The sequence below is a fragment of the Callorhinchus milii genome, unplaced genomic scaffold (genome assembly GCF_018977255.1).
Source record: "Callorhinchus milii isolate IMCB2004 unplaced genomic scaffold, IMCB_Cmil_1.0 Scaffold11, whole genome shotgun sequence".
NCBI lineage: Eukaryota > Metazoa > Chordata > Chondrichthyes > Chimaeriformes > Callorhinchidae > Callorhinchus > Callorhinchus milii.
Window position 1 is genome coordinate 11245051 of NW_024704752.1, and position 16471 is coordinate 11261521.

Here is a 16471-nt window from a genome sequence, read left to right on the forward strand (position 1 = left end):
TAAACCAAGAGTCATAATTATTTTCACTTTTCCTCTCCTAAATTTTCTTCTTTTATCACTGTGTGGTTTATGCTGGATTGAACAGGTGCCAGACACCCTCCAGTGTCTTGGTTAAGTAACCATTTGTCATGTGTGTCTCGACAGTGAGCTTGGACAAACGATTGAACAAATAAAGGTATCTCCCAATACGCACAGACATGTACGTGCCCTTTACAGCAGAGGTTACTGGTTAGCAATCACCCTGAGCTCAGCTGGCCATCCATGAAAATGTACCTGAGGATGAGTTGGTCGAGCAGGAAAGAACATTGGAAAGGAAGGAAGGGAGCCAGACTGTTTGTGGAGTTCCATATTTTATTTAAAAAGGCACATTTATTTGCTGCTGACAAAAGAAAGTTTTATTTTGGAGTCACAGAATGTGAATAATTTTATGTTCATATATTAAGAGAATTAATGATCATTTAGACTTACTTTGCCTGTTAACATCCTGATTTATTATATAAAAGGTAATAGGGATTTGAAGCTCACAATGGTACTCTGAGATTGAGACAGGGAAGTTGGCCACTTACCATCCATTTGGTCTTTGGACTTTGAAGTGATAGATGCATCCTCAAAAATAGCCCTATTTAAAGAGACACAGAAGAGTCCCGGAGTCTGTAAAGCAGAAAACTATATTTATTTGCAAATCATTTTTACCAAGGGCCGAAACAGATTTTTTGCCTTACTGTGACTGCTTCAGTCGGTGAGCCAGAACGTCTATTCCATCACAACTGACGGCTATTGATAGCAGAGCTAATTGGGAAGCCACTGATGGGAAGGAAATGTTTTTTTTTAGGACAACAAAAATAAATCTCAAAAGTTCACATTTGCATCGCACTGTGGCAGCAGTAAAACACCGAAACTCCTCAAAATGGTTAACTATGTGTTGTAGTGCGTGCACGGTGACATGTGGCCAAGTGAGATCGAGTGGTGTTATAATCTAACTAGATCAAGCTTTGACTTCACTGCTAAACATTTTTAGAACCACTTTATAAAATTGTGTTTTGTTTTTCGGAACTCAGTTGGTCGCCTCGCTGACAGGCCAGCAGGTTGACTGCGAAGTAAAGTGCAAAAATGTCACAATTGTGCCATAGAAGGTACTATTCTGAAACTGGGATAGAGCAGAAGGAGCTTTACCCCCATCTACTGAACTCAGGAGTGCTTTGTGCTCATACTGGATCAAAAGGAAAGAAATGATTCCATTCCTCAGCCCTGACATCTTTCCTCTTAATGCACACCCAGCCTGCCCCCAACTCAAAGCCATTTGATACTCCAAATTGTTATGTCTCCAGCTTGTGAGGTTAATTGTAAAAAGACGTTTAAGCCACACTACAAACAAAGAACAAACTGATTACAGAGAGAACATAAATCTGGTTTATTTCAATTAAAATGAATTAGGTTTTGATTGGTGTGGGACTGATCTGTCTAGGACGTTCTCTCCTGATCTACAATGTGTTCTGTGTTTTTGCTTCAATTTCAATCAGGAGAAAAAGCAAACTTACAACTTTCTGATGTGTTTCAGTTCTGGATCCAATTCTCAATTGTTCTCATGTAAACATGGACCACACAACCCCTCTTTGATCTCCTCAGTGTGCTTCGAAACTGCAGACACATCCGAACAAAAACGCAAGGTTGCCTTTTCAGCACTAAAAGAGAGGATGTAAGGTGAAGGTTTCAGTTACTGCTTAACTAAGTAGCCAAACAGTGTGTAGTCTTAACCCATTTAAATTGCAATTGAAAGCTGCAGTGTCTCCCAGCAACATTTTCCAGTATTAACATTTAAAGATGATGTCTTAGCCCCTCTAACTGCTCAGTTGGTAAAGGCACTAACTAGCGTGAAACCTGAGTCACGCGCTTCCAGAAACTCCAAGCTCAGTCTGTGCTGAGGTATCCATATCTAGCTCAGATGGTTGCAGTAGGGTGCTACAATTGGGCTCAGAATCTGTGTAATGTAATATCCTGACATATCAGAGCAGGAACCCTAGCTGATATTTTCCAGGGAGTCTGAGTCCAATTGTAACTGCAGCTTTTATTTGCATAGACATCTGCTGGGCAGATATTGGGCGGAATGAAGAGATTATTACCAGTGACCTTGTGAGGCAGATGATGGATCCTCTTGTCTCATGCCAGAGCGCGCTGTCTGTGCCCTGCGCTGAGAAGGTTCGGATCGTCGAAGAGCCCTGTCAGTAATTGATTCTGAAGTTGTGAAAGGATTTGAATCTTTTAATAGTGATTGATCATCCATAAAACTGACAAATGCTGTGAATACCCTTGGGGCTTCATCCTTGAAAAGTCATAACAGTTAAGGAGGTTATTGCAGTTTTCAACAAACTTCTGTATCCAATCCAGTCACATTCAACCCAACAAATGCATGTTATACACCAAGATTAGTCACCATACAGTTCAGTCATATGTACCAGAAACAAAATGTTTAAGCTACTCAAGTTTTCTCTGCATTCTAATTATTGCACCAATTGGCTTTCTGATTTTCTCCCAATGTTTCTCCCTCTACCTCTGAAAGTGATGACAAGTTCAGAAGTAGAGTTCCACAATTGCCAGCAACTCATCCATCTGGCATTTTCCTTCCCTGAGCCTAGACTGTCTTGAGAGATGTTTCTCCATTTGAGGGAGGGAAATGAGAGAAGGAACTAGAACTGAATCCAATCCTGTACATTCCCTATGTTCTCACCATTCACTTTCCAGCAGAGGTCACTGGATAGCAGTCAGACCAAGAACTTCAGCTAATGGTTCTCAACCTATCCTGAGAAACTCAGGCCATTTACATAGACTGATATGACACAGACGATTCAGCCTAACAAGTGTTTATTGCTAGTGTTTATTCTCCACACAAGCCCCCACCCCTCCTATTTGTTCTCCTCTTATCTGCCTATTGATTTTTCCTATACCCCTCTATTCCCTCCTCACTCAAGTTTTCTGTGATACTTTTACTTCAGACAGTGAGTTCCAGATTCTCACCACCCTCTGTATTCTTTCGTCTCACAGACCAATGATTGAATCTGGGCCTCATTTGAGCACCAAACTTCCTCTTCCTTTTAGCCTTAAGACAGTTATCATAACATTTAAGATTGTGCAAAATTTTAGGAAATGCTTAAATTCAATCTCAATTTAGAAGCTATGTTCCTCCAGATGTTTTTTGGTCTCTTAGTTCCAAAAAGGATAGTACATTTACCAACTGAGCTGTTGGGGAGAAAATAAAAAGTAACACAGTTAGAAGGGCCTTGGTATTGTAGTTACCTGAAACCTGCTTTCGGTTACTGTGTTGCACATTAGTTGAACTGCCTTGACAAAACATCCTCTCTTGAGATATGAATGAGAGTTAGAAACTTATTATTCTCAATGCCTCTGACAAAGGATTTCATGAAAATATTTGGTGCAGCAATGAGACCTCAGGCACACGAACATTGTTTGGGTGATGGGGAAAGGCTTCTTCAGCAGCCAGTGGTAATTCCTAACCAGACTTCATCAGAGCTTTAGCTTCAATTGGGTCAATACAGGAGAAAATAAATGAATTAATAACTTTTCGGCCAGGCTGATTTATAGAGAGCAATCACATTACAAAAGTGAACATGGTTGACTGAGAAAGGGAAATGGCTGCACCCCAGTGAGATACTAATTTAATCAGGTAGTTCGAGAGCGCTGAAGTCAGCAAGATGAGATAAAATAAGAGCTGTATTCACTGCAGCAGAAGATAATGACCGGCACAAAAGGGAGCCAAGGAGCTGCCCAAGTGCACCTATTAGAGTGATTTATCTTTAATTTACTTTAATAACTTTCTGAAGGTTGTTCTCCTGCTTTCACTTAAAGGGAAGTGACCTTTTTTGTTGGCCGGCACATTGGCTGGAGAATTAAAGTCTCTGTGACAAAGCAGATCAATTATCAGTATTGTTTGGATTAGAGAACTGTCTCTTTCCTCTCTGGACACTCCATGTTTATCCAGCCCGGAAAGATGGAATAAAAGTAACTGTGCTGAAAAGGGCTTTTTGTTTAGCCTTTTTGGTGTAGTTGCTTGAAACTATTTCTGGGCACATTGAAACAGAGATGAAACTCTGTTTGAATGCGCCCATACTGTAAAACCTTCATCTCCTCTCCAAGTAGGGTTCTACAGGGGAGGAAGAATTGTGTGGAGTGAATCTTTAGAAAGTAACCCAACTCCAAGTAATAGACCCACTAAGAAATAATCGCATCACTGTAACTAGGATCTATTGTGATAGTTGTATGAAACCATATGTATTATGAAAGTTGTGCAAATTTTTTATAGAAGATGAATTGTGCGCACAATATGTATTATGGGAGTTATGGGAGCAGATGTATTCTTTCCCATTGGTTGTTAAATACATAACTAAGAATTAAATACATGACTAATTTCCCCCACAGACATGTGTTTACAAATGGTTTAAATAACTCACAGAATAGACCGCAGGATAGCTTAGTAAGCCCCCAAAGTAGAGTTAGCAATATATTGGTAGCATTCATCAATTTGTGAGCTTCTTTGAAAGAGAACATTTCTCAGTTGCTCGTGCTTCCGTGACTTCCAAAGTCAAAGGAACATATGTGAGAACAAAAACTGCTTTTTCTTGTTTATACAAATGTAAAAAATGAAACACAGGACAAAGAATATAAGGCACATATTTAGACTTTAAGGCTTTTCTGCCTAATTTGGTTATTTATTGCCAAGCGATGCTGCATCAAATTGTTTGGACATTTAATGTCAAGTGAGACGGCACAAATAGGTTTTTGTTTTTTAGCAATGCAGCATGTTTTCTTATTTAATGTTGCAAACCATGTACAGACTTGCATTTGAGAAATCATTGTTATGCTCTCCCATAGACTGATATTGAACAGGCAAAAATATTTTCTGTTTTAAATGCACTGGAGTATTGGCCAGGGACTAATAATGATACATTTTGCATTGCATCAGCACAGTGTCTGTGTGATATATATTTTTAACTTGGATAAGAGAGGAAACCATACTTGTTCCCATACAGAATACTCTGATGGGACTTCTCACAAAGGGCCAGCAATTTGTAAAATCATCTGTAGTGATCTTTATCATACTTTGTTTTGCTGTTCTTGACATTTGTGATTTGGTTTAGAAACTTGTTTCCATTCCCCTGATACTCCAGTGTATAAAGGTATAGTAAAAGTGTAGGCTTCATTCCCGCTTGTGTTTAATTATTTGATCTCAGGGTTTTTATAATTGAACTTGAGTTCAAGAGAAGAAATACCAGTTCTGTTGGCCATTTAGTATCCCTTACCATAAAGTGCACCACGATAGTCCTTGCTTGTAAAGTACATGTTTGCTCTGCAGTATTGAAGGGACTGCAAAATAATTCCATGTTCTCAATGAAGGAAGGAAACCTTATCCATTGAAAGGTTCAGGATAAGAACCTCACCTTCCCAAACAACCATGTTGAGGACTTCATGAAACTCCATCCTAAAGACACCTTGTTGGCATCTCATGTAATTTTGCCATTGCCTATGTGAGGCAATGATCAAATAATACTGGAAAATCATTATTTTCTGATCAGCCCTTGGAGCATAATATGTGTAATTGAACAGAGCCAGTAATCAAACCAAAGGCCCAGCTGGTAGGTTCACTACCGTGTAAAAGTTTGCTGAACAGATCAGAAACATCCCAGGGTGTGTACTGATTTTACTGATCTCAGCATGGATTGTCATGTTTCAGATGTGGTATGAGATAGTTGTGGTGTAAGTGTAAAGAGTACTAAAACAAGCCACACATCCACAGGCTCTTCATGTTTACTGCAATATATTACACTAATCCCTGTATAAAATCACCAATTTAATTGAAGCTTTCAGCTAAATTTCATTTCACAATTGTGAAGGTGATCTGACATACATGAGAGAGAGAAAAGACTGCAGAGCACCCTTAATGGATCAGTTGGCAAAGACACAACTTAGGTGCAATGGAGCTACACATGAGGTCACAGGATTGACCTTTGATCTGCAGAGTTAGATCCAAGCTAAATCAATAGTAAGATCACCATAATGGCCTCAGTGTCCCTGGGCTCGGAGGGGAAAAATTCAGTCAGGGTTTCTTCCCATGCTTGCTATCAAATGACCTCTTCTGTAATGTTAATTTGTGTGGATGTTGGATAAGATCAGGATTAACGTTGGATATCTGCTTGGTGTACCTGTGGATGGCCAGGATATGTGAAACCCATTTGTCACCATTGGGAAAGGCAGGAAAATACTACACGGAACATTGGAAATCTCAAATAAAAGTATGAGAGGTAGAGAAAGGACATTCTAGGATCAGATGTGATCTTTCATCTGAATTGAAATCTGAATTATGTGAAGAGTTAGTTCAATTAAGTGTGAATGTATTAAATATTGAGATCAATTTTGTAATGTTTCAATTTAGCACGACTGGAGATGAAGAATGAGGTCTACACTGTAGGGTTATGGAAGTGATTGTTTTATAGCCATAAATTTATGTCCCACAGTGATTTCACTCTCAAGACTTTCAGACACTATTATTAGTGTTGTTATTATGAACAGATTTTAATAGTTTACTGCAAATGAAAAAGCATAATGTACGACGTCTAACAGGTCAATAAAGAGAATCATTTTGGTCGTGTCAGTCAGTATCAGGAACAAACTGCAAACTCCACAGTCATCCTTTAATTAGTACCACACATTTTCAATTAGCGTTTGAAAAGACCACACTTGGCTTTTCCACTGTGTTTTTATAATGTGTCAATTTGTTTCACAGTAGGTTTAATACTGCTACATTCTTTAAAAATATATATATTTTCTGAAAAATGGATCGTATTTCTGGAAAGTTTGAAAGGAACAAATTCCAGCTATCCTTTCAATTTAAAACGGCTTCAATAAATCACAGTTAGCCCATGTATGCTGTTTTTAACCTCCTAACTTACTCAGATGTCCACTTAATTCTTGTGTGAAGCACTTTTTCCAGTGTAGTAGGTGTTATTTCAATAATGCTTATAATAATAATAATAATCCTCCTCTAATGTTAGTTAATAGTCACAATAAAAATAACTCTTACATTTGATATAGCGTCTTCTCACTTGATTGGGTTGTCTCAAAGAGCTTCACAGGATTTTCCTGTATTTATTGTATTGGTTGAATGTGGCAGCCAATTTGCGCACAGCAATGTCCCACAAACAGCCGTGAAGTAAATGATCAATTTTATTTGGGAGATTTTTGGCCTTGACACCGGGAGAAACTCCCTTCTCTTTTTGAAGTGCTGTGGGAGCTTTAAAGCATATTGGATGGGACCTCGGTTTAATGTCTAATCTGAAGGACAACACCTCCAACAGTGTAGCAGGTCCCCAGAACTCCTTTAGAGTTCAGCTTAGATTGTGATTTCACACTCCTCATGTGGGGCTCAAACCCACAGCCTTCTGACTCCCAAACAAGAGTGCTACCAATTGAGCCAGACTGACACCTTTGTATTTATGCTGCAGAGAGAGAGAGAGAGAGAATCCACTGTGATTCCAGGAGTAAAACATGTATCAGAAATCCTGAGTAATACATTCTATTGGTTTGACACCAATCATCCAGTATGAAGTCAGTTTAGAGGATACATATTTAAATACATTTCTTGCAATCAATACTATTTCTGCAACAAGATTTTTTTTATTGACATGACACGTAACCTCCTGGGAGCTATAGTTCTCTACAGTTCAGTACTTCGCTTGTGTGGTGCTAAATGATCTACAACTCCCAGAGTACTCAGCTGAAAATATTCCTGTCTCTCTTGCTTCTTGGAAAGGGAGGTTGCAACTGGTTGGGGCTTTGCAATGTTGACTGAAATACAGTGTCAGACTGTCAGGGGTTGAAGAGAAGAAATCTTACAGTTGCTGATCTTGAATTAAGCTGCAGTTATCAATTACGGGCTGAGATGATCAAATACTCAACGGAATGCAATGGATCTTATGCTGCTGGGCCGAGAAATGTCATTGTTGAAAGCAATCGACCAGAGTTGAATAATGGAAGTGTAAGTTGGAGAGATATTGCAGAGTTTTGTTCAACAATTCTTTAGGGTCAGGAAGAAACTTTGCGGAAATTTCCATCAACTGTTTCAAAAGAATAAACTGTGAAGGGACTACTTTTGCTTCCAAGTTTTCCCAGTAGAAATAGAGAAAAATAAATGTTTATGAACAATACCTTCACTAATCAAGGGACCCTCGCTTTAGCGGCCTAGATAGTCAAGATAACCTTACACAGGTAAGTCCATTATTTTAAAGGGATGAGCAAGTTTGACCAGCCAGGGATCCTGTCAAGTGCTGCCTAACCCAAGGAAAGGTCACTACTAACGTTTTGCTGTACACTCTCCACAACCGAGCATTCAAGGGATGCACATCTCCAGAGATAGCTTCCCAGATCTGTCAGAGATCCCGCTAAACTGAATGGAGCTGCCTTCAATCCTACCCACAACAATAGTCACACGAGTGGCCTGAAACAGGCCTACCTACAAGGTAAAGCAAGTATTCTATGCTGTAGGTAATTATATAACTATATAACCATAGTATATTTTGCTCCCTCCAGACTATTCCTTCTTCAGTCGGCACAATCTATGACTGAGCAAAATTGGTGAAGTGAAATGTGATGATGGGGCTAATGCCTCAACATGATCTATCCTTTTTTGCATACCGCTCTTGAGGGCGTTAAGCAAGTTGGAGAGAGTCTATGACAGAAAAGACAAATGTATGTAATCTATTAGAAGGGATGCACTTTATTTCATGGTGTTTCAACGATGGGGAAGGAAGGTTGATTATTTTGTATTTAATTCAACGTGTGTGTGAGAGACGGAGGAAATGGAATAAATTATCAAGTGATATCACTGGTGTGGAAATTTATTTCTCCATTTCGAGGGAAGCGGGAATTGCACAGGGATTTATATATTGTTTCTTCATTTCTTCATCATCCTATTTATCCATTTCTCCTCGATGCTGAGATCAAGTTTCCTCCTGGTGCCAATTCATGCTCAAGTACCTCACTCATGGAGCCATAGTTTTGTTTGAACCCAGAATTGAGTGCTTTAGTGGAGAAGGCATCATATCCAAAGTTGTTCAGGCCCTCACTAAATGTCCACCGGGGTTACTGAATAATGATAGGGAGCTAGAGGCATTGCTGTTTTTTTCCTGCTTAACCCAGAGGCAGTTAGTCCAATTGGAGCACCCAAAATGCTTCCTTGACTGAGATTAAATAACGAGATCAGACCTGGGACGTCTCTGGCCTAGTTTCACACTGAGCAGTAGCTTTCCCACCTGAATCAACGAGGAAACCCGTTGGCTTTCTTTCAAAACAACTCAAGCTTTGCTTAATTGTTTTGACATCATCTGAATCCCTTCTCGTCCATAGTTTTTCTCTGCCGTGTAGAATGCATGTACTGCCATGAGGATAATAAGAGAATAACGAAGAGGGTAGGGATTTTCTGTGACATGTTTACTGCTGGCACACTCTCCATTACATTGAAATAAACATTCACTTAATGGTTATTAGGTCTCTCAAGTTCAATAAATTTATCAGAAGCTCATGAAATATTCTTGATACATTTATAGATTTTAGATAATGTTCCTCCTTTTCAATTGTCCATAACTGTAACTGTTGCAAAGCAAAAGTATGAAATGTAGGCCTATCTGGGGAATCTGTTGAGTATGGAAACAGCTTAGAGCTTATTGTATACAGGGATAGTCAGCAACTTATAGAATACAGAGCTAGCCAGAAATTATTTTGTATGGAGCTAGCCAAGAAACCATTGTATGGACGATTAGAGGTCTGTTTACCTGAACTGACAGGCTCCAGGACACTACCCTGCGTGAAGGTCGCTATAATATAAATATTATAAATGCATGTTGTTGTTGACAGCTACCTAGCTTGTACCAGATACCAATTATTTTTCCCTTTCCACCATAGTAACCATTGCACCAGAATACAGTTTTGTACACTGAACTGAAATCATTTGTCATCTGTGAGTGACACCTCGCACACAAAGGGTTATGTTAGAGTGAACAAAAGTTGATAGTCCAAAATATTTTTTGTCAAGTGTGTGGTTTGTAGGACGGAGATAAAATCCATACTTAGCTTTCATTTGTGTAACGATTGGCAAGTTCTAAGCATGACTGCTTGACAATTTAATAGCATTTGTGGTTAGTTGTGATCCTGATATGTAGGAACAAACTGCAATTAGGTGAAAGAAAAAATGCTGCGACCCTTTCTTTTAGAGATACTGAGTATTTTAACTCTTTGAAGTTATACAATGTATCATTTGTATAAGTTCTTTTTTCCTCTCTCGAAGGCAGTGACTTCAGCTGGAATACAGTTCCATGGGCGCTAGTCATAAGTGACCAGTTATCACATCTGAACACCAGACAATGGGCATCATGTAACTGTGAAGGGCATCACAGCTAAACCCAATGCTATTCCCACCCAAAGTCCAGACAAACAGGGCAGATTGGATAAGAGCAGGAAAACTGGTTAATTTCTCTCACCCGACCCCAACTTCCTTCCCCAAGGGTACTGAGGCCAATGTAGCATTCAAATCCTAATCCAAGATAGACCTGATTGAAAGTTGGCAACTTCTTGGTTTGTACAGGATAATTTCACACAAGAGCATCCTCAAGTCAATGGGAAGGAATGGAAAATCCAATTTTGATTCAATAGATTCTTTGCCACACTTGTATGATAGCCATTGCACTTGTGATCCATTATGCTATGGATGAACTAGCCACGTATATTCAGACCGAAGGTTACAAGCTTCTTTTCCAATTACGCAAGACTGCATCTTTCCACTTAGGCATTGGTTTGCTAGTATAACCGAGTCACTACTAATGTCCAGGTCTATCTTCTCTTTTCAGATGTGACAAAAGAGCCTTGGGTGATTGACAGAATTGTCCCAGACATTCTGAAAGGAGAAAAGATGGATTCCTCAACCAGCACCGTCTCCACCACTCCAAGAGAGGCAAGAAACCCAATTCAAGGGACTGCGTCCAGTTTCTTCATCCCATCATCTGCCACAATGCTCATAACACTAGTACTGCTGTGTCCTTGGCTGTTCCAGTTGTGATACATTGTGGGTTCATTCACCCAGCTTTACATGTACAGTGTTACAGTTCCATGCGGCCACATACAGCTTTTTGTTGGAGGCAGAGCAACACATTAGATCTTGTAATATAGTTGAAAGCTGCAATATACTATAGGAATATACCACCCTAGAAGGTTTGCTAAAGCAAGACATAGCTAACGCGCAACATACGTCAAGTGGAAAAAAAATGTATATGAATTGTGAAAAAAGGTAGATTTAGGGATTAAATGAATAGTGATGTACAGGCTACTTGTACTTAATCACTTTAAGAGCAAATTCCACCAAGGTTCAATCTGTAAGCTAATTTTGTGGACATCAGCTGAGTGGCAGTAGATGGACTACAATCTGTCTGAGTTAGGGAAGGTGGAAATCAACTTGACTTCCCACTCCCGATAGCCGTCCAATGACCATTTTCGGACAGTGTATCTTGAAGTTATCGGATCAGGACTTGATTGATTATGATGCCTTACACTGTTATCAACTCTTCCTATCTGGGCTCACACATTAGGAATTTGTACCTGACTAGGTACTGCAGGCAGCTAGTGCTGATGGAACCTTATCCCAGCAAGAGTTAGTGCCTTACGAAGAAAAATTGGGAGGGGAGAGTAAAGTTTGCTTAATTTAACCCTTATATTCTCCCATTTAGAGTATTTCTAAGGCACTGCTTTTCTGTACAGTATAAGCCACTGAGCTATTCAGCAATGTTTCGACTATATTAAGTGGAGCACTTTATTGTTCATAGTCTGCCCCCAATAATCATTTATACAACTGCTGAACTTTTCTTCAGTTGTTTTATTTGGGAGGATCTGTTTTTACCCTAGTCTTAAAATGAAAGATTACATGATAAGGAACAGAGCCGTACAGATCCTTATGTTTCCAATTTTGACCACTAGTCTGTGCTGAGTTTGCCAGTCTCTACTAGGGTGGCAGGAGGGATGCTTCAACTTTTTAGTACTTCTGTATTTGGGAAGGGAAAATTCAATCGGAGGTCCTGCTCCTGGTGACCCCATCTGAAAAGTGTGCATGTAGACTTTGGGTGAGAATAGCATCCCATTTCACTCTGATGTCTTCTGTGGTCAAACAAATAGCCTGCCTTCAGCACTCGTGAAGTATGCGTCTAGATAAGGATTGTTCACTTGGGCGAGATGGGGAGGTGTTGATAAACACCACCACAACAACAACAACAACAAAATTACATTTGTAAAGCGCCTTTCACATTGGGAGGATGCTAACAGTACTTGAGGAACTGTATCCTAGTGACAGAGACTCCTGAAGGGAAAGCAACTACTAAACACAGTTTCCCTCTTTTCACATTAATTTGGGGATCAAGCAATAAGTTTAATTAAAGTTTTATTTCAAAGCAAGAAATCTCATGTTACAAATTTGACTTGTTTTTTTTAAAGAAGAATTGACTAACTGTGTCTTTGTGCATTACATAAGAAAGAGTGGAACTAGAGAAGGCCTTCTTACCCCAAGTCCACACTTTACACAAACTATTACCTAAAAGATAGCTTTCTGTTCAAGAGCTCCTCAAGGGTGGTGGCCAGCAATGCTTATCTGCAATGTTGAGCCGTGTCTGCCCAGCCGATGATCAGTGAAGCCCTTTATTCTCTTTGTGTTTTTTCCAGCTGAAGGATGAGGCTTGGAATCTTTCTGCAACCACATCTGGCAGGGCCCACAGGAGGTGTAACCCCCAACAAGGCATCCCACCCAGTAGCAAACTCTTCCCCCAGGATGAGGCGTGGTGGAGGAAACCATCTTAGTCATTATTGTTGCCTTCATCAGCATTCTACCTCCACACGGTCATCTCCTGGAGCCATGCAGCTGTTGCTGGGCTGTTGTTGTCAATCATATCCAGATGTTGGTTTCTTTACTGTAGAACGTCACTTTGTTATATTTTTAAAAAAGAGAAATTGAAAAACAGCTCTTTATACAAACATGTCTTGATAGATTCAAAGGTGCATGTGAAACCTGTTGAACCTTCAGGGTATGTTTGAGTTTAATGTGACTTGGAAGAATAATGAACCCCCATTCTTCTGTCATGGCAGAGTGTGCACATATCGCAAATGAGCTGATTTGTTATCTTATACTGCTGTATAGCTATGTGCAATGGGAAACATGATTAATACTTCCCATCCTGCATTGTGTCAAGAGCCTTCAGAAACCAACACTTGCTTTTGCAGTTCTGAACATAAAATCATAAACTTTTACAGCACAGAAACAAGCCATTTGGCTCATTAAGTCCTCACTGGTGTTTTTCTCTATGTGAACCACCAAATCTAATGCCACTCTCCTATCCACGCTCTTTTTTACACCTTTCCTCTTTTTTGAACATCTGTATTTCATTTTGAAAGATAATTTACACACCCAATTTCAACACAGTTGTGCAGTGCCAATATTGTTACTGAAGAGTTTGATTCTAAGATCAACTTATTTCTAACACTTAAAGGTATGTCCATTGAAAGTTTATGGGCATTAATTACACCATGAGAAAGTTTTCAGTGGATCATGGGTGGTGAGCACAGTCCAATTTTCATGCACTGTGCTTGTGCATTGGTGCAACATTTGTACTGTGAGAACCACCTGCTCCAGGTGATATAAGGAGTGGTGCAAAACAATCATTAACAGTCACTCAACTATAATTTAAGCAACATATTTGACAGCAAATTGGCACCAAAATTGGGGAAATTTGCTGCTAAGTGTGCAAAAATGAACGCAGCGCAGAGGAGCTCCACAAACAGTGTGCACAGTGCTGATATCTTTGATATCTATCATATCCCAAGCATATGAATTTTAAAGTGTCTCTTCTGTCAGCAGATTGGGGGTATCCACAGAACCACAAGGTCCTCTGTTTATTCAGAAGCAAAAATATACTACAAAAAAATGGTTCTTAGAAGAAATCCTCTTTTCCATTAATGCTCTTTTTTCCTCTGGTGCCTGATTTTGCTCATGTGCTCTATACAACGCAATGTCTTGTGTTAGGCTGCATGCTATTTTGCTCCATCCATTAGCTTTAACGAACGAGTTGCTATGTGCTTATAAATAACTGTAATGGCATCTTGTATGTATAATTTAATCTTAAATTTATAATGGAACGTGATTTAGAATTTTAAATTGCATTACGGTTCTTTATAAGCACACAGCAACAAATTGTTCATTTAGGGAATTGGGCAGAAGGATAAGTCCACATTACAAATTCTGTGCATCCAACACATGAGCTAAATATCCACCGGGACTTTTAGTTATTCATGTATTAATTGTATAAAATTTTGCAACTTATTGCTGCTCAATCTAAAGTAAATAAGGCTTTTTTTTTAATCTACCAATTCCAGTATTCTAACTTTCAAAACTACTTATAGCCTAAAATGGCTCAGTGGATAAATGAGTGGTGTGGAGTTGAGGCATACGACAGGGGATGGAAGGTTAATTCCCTGTGCTGATCTCAGTCAGGTTCATCCTAAGTTTGAAGCTTTATTTTGCGTGCAATTTTCTTTAAAAAAAATGGCTCCTTGGTTAGGTGTTAAAGCCACTGTCTGATACACTACTGAGCACAGACTGACAACTCTTACAGTCTAAGCTCTGACATGAAGAATGACTGCTTGTGTGAGGTGGCCCACAGAGTGACCTACATCTGTGAAACCACACTCCAGCATGAGTCAGTGCCTTGGGGAGGAGATAAGAGAAAATGAGAAGAAAGAAAATCCTGATTTATAACATTGATGGAAAAATGGATTCTGCTCCTGGAACATCTGTACAGTAAGTATTCCAGTGGTCACTTTGGAATTCCAGTGGTCACTTTGGATTTGAAAACTTCATTTCAACAGAATGGAAAACACTCCTTAAAAATCTTTAAGTTTTTTTTCCAAAATGGAACCTCTATTCAATCACTTAATCTACATTTCCGAAAGCTCAATGTTGCCATGAATGCTAACAGGAGCTGTGCGCTGTTTTTTATTTAAAAATTGAACTACCCAGTTACAGTGAATATTCTTTTGTCCTTTTGGAAGACAGAATTTCCTCTGGTTTCAAATTGTTCATCATAAGGATTAGTAGTTTGAATCCAGTACTTGTGCAGCAATCGCTCAATATACATTGAATGCTCCTACCTGCTATTCAGTGTGTCAACTTATCTGGAGTCACAACATTTACATCTTCAGAGATTTTTCCATGCATATGTGTGATTGTTACAGAATTAGAGAGATTAAAAGAAGTTGTTTCACTATAATATATTGCAGCTTTGAAGAGTATCACTGAAGGGAAGCTGATGATAATATGTATTTGTCACACCTTAGCAGGAAGGGTAACAAAAACAACCACACCTACACCAACGCTGCCCTTTAAGTGCTATTCCGATCTCTTTGTTTTGGCTGTGCAATTGTATTTTTTATGACTTGTGACATTGTCCTTAAGAAAATGGCTGTGCAACCACCTTTTAAAAAATCACTATTGCAAATAAAATTAATATTTTGTACACTTTATATTTATCCTGTATTATGTAAATTGCAGTGACTGGTTATATTGGAAAATGATGCAGCACGCAGATATTGAATGACAATAGGTTATATTCCAAGCTCCCACTCTTGGGTCACTGCCAACATGAACAGATACAGATAGGAATGCAATTAAGTTCACATTCAGATGAAATGGTAGGTTGGTTTGCTGTACTTTCAGCCTCTTGAGAGTTGCTTTCAAATCCAGTTCAGACTGATGGGTGAAAGTCCCATTTCGCTGTCGTCTCTGAGTATCCTCAGTGAGATGAGGTTGGGGGCAGTTTTAACCCATTTCCAAGTGAGAGTATGGCTACACACCAAACTGTTCACAATTTCTTGGTAATTGGTAGTCTCATTCAAAAAACCTGCCTGAATGTGTTTCAAGTCAACTCTGCTTTCCTGGTTTGCCATATCCTTCAATATCATCTCTCTTCAGAAATGCATCCATTTGCCTCTTGAAACTACTTATGCTGTCTGCTTCAATACCACTTTTCATGTAATTTATTGCACTTGTCTATTATACTTTGTGTAAAAAGGCTCTGCCCAACTTTCCCTTTCTTGCTCCTATCTAAATTTAACTTGTGCTTCCTGAATGCAGACATATCCTCTTCTTCTCTTTGAAGTCTATTTTATGAGTTGTGTAAACTATTTGTAAGTACCTATGTATTATGTGAGTTCTGTGAATATGTGAGTACAAAGAAAATACAGGTTCCTTGAATTTACAAAATTTCCAACGGATGAAAAGATTTGCGAATGAAAAGCTTTCTCAAGTGTGATTCCTGAATGACTTACTCTCAGCACAGGTTTCAGGAAGTAGAAGGAAAAATATATTATTTATTGATAATTT

The 16471-nt window shown here is 39.1% G+C and overlaps 1 protein-coding gene across 3 annotated transcripts in view; it reads left to right on the forward strand.

The window, feature by feature from the left end:
* Nucleotides 1-12498, forward strand: part of LOC103188800 (glypican-5-like) — a 176148-nt gene extending 163650 nt beyond the window's left edge. For all 3 annotated transcript variants that reach the window (XM_007909017.2, XM_042339023.1, XM_042339024.1), the window contains one exon: nt 10908-12498. In XM_007909017.2, the coding sequence (XP_007907208.2) occupies nt 10908-11116 (209 nt within the window). In that variant the 3' untranslated portion in view covers nt 11117-12498. The remainder of the gene's footprint in view (nt 1-10907) is intronic.
* Nucleotides 12499-16471: the final 3973 nt, after the last annotated feature.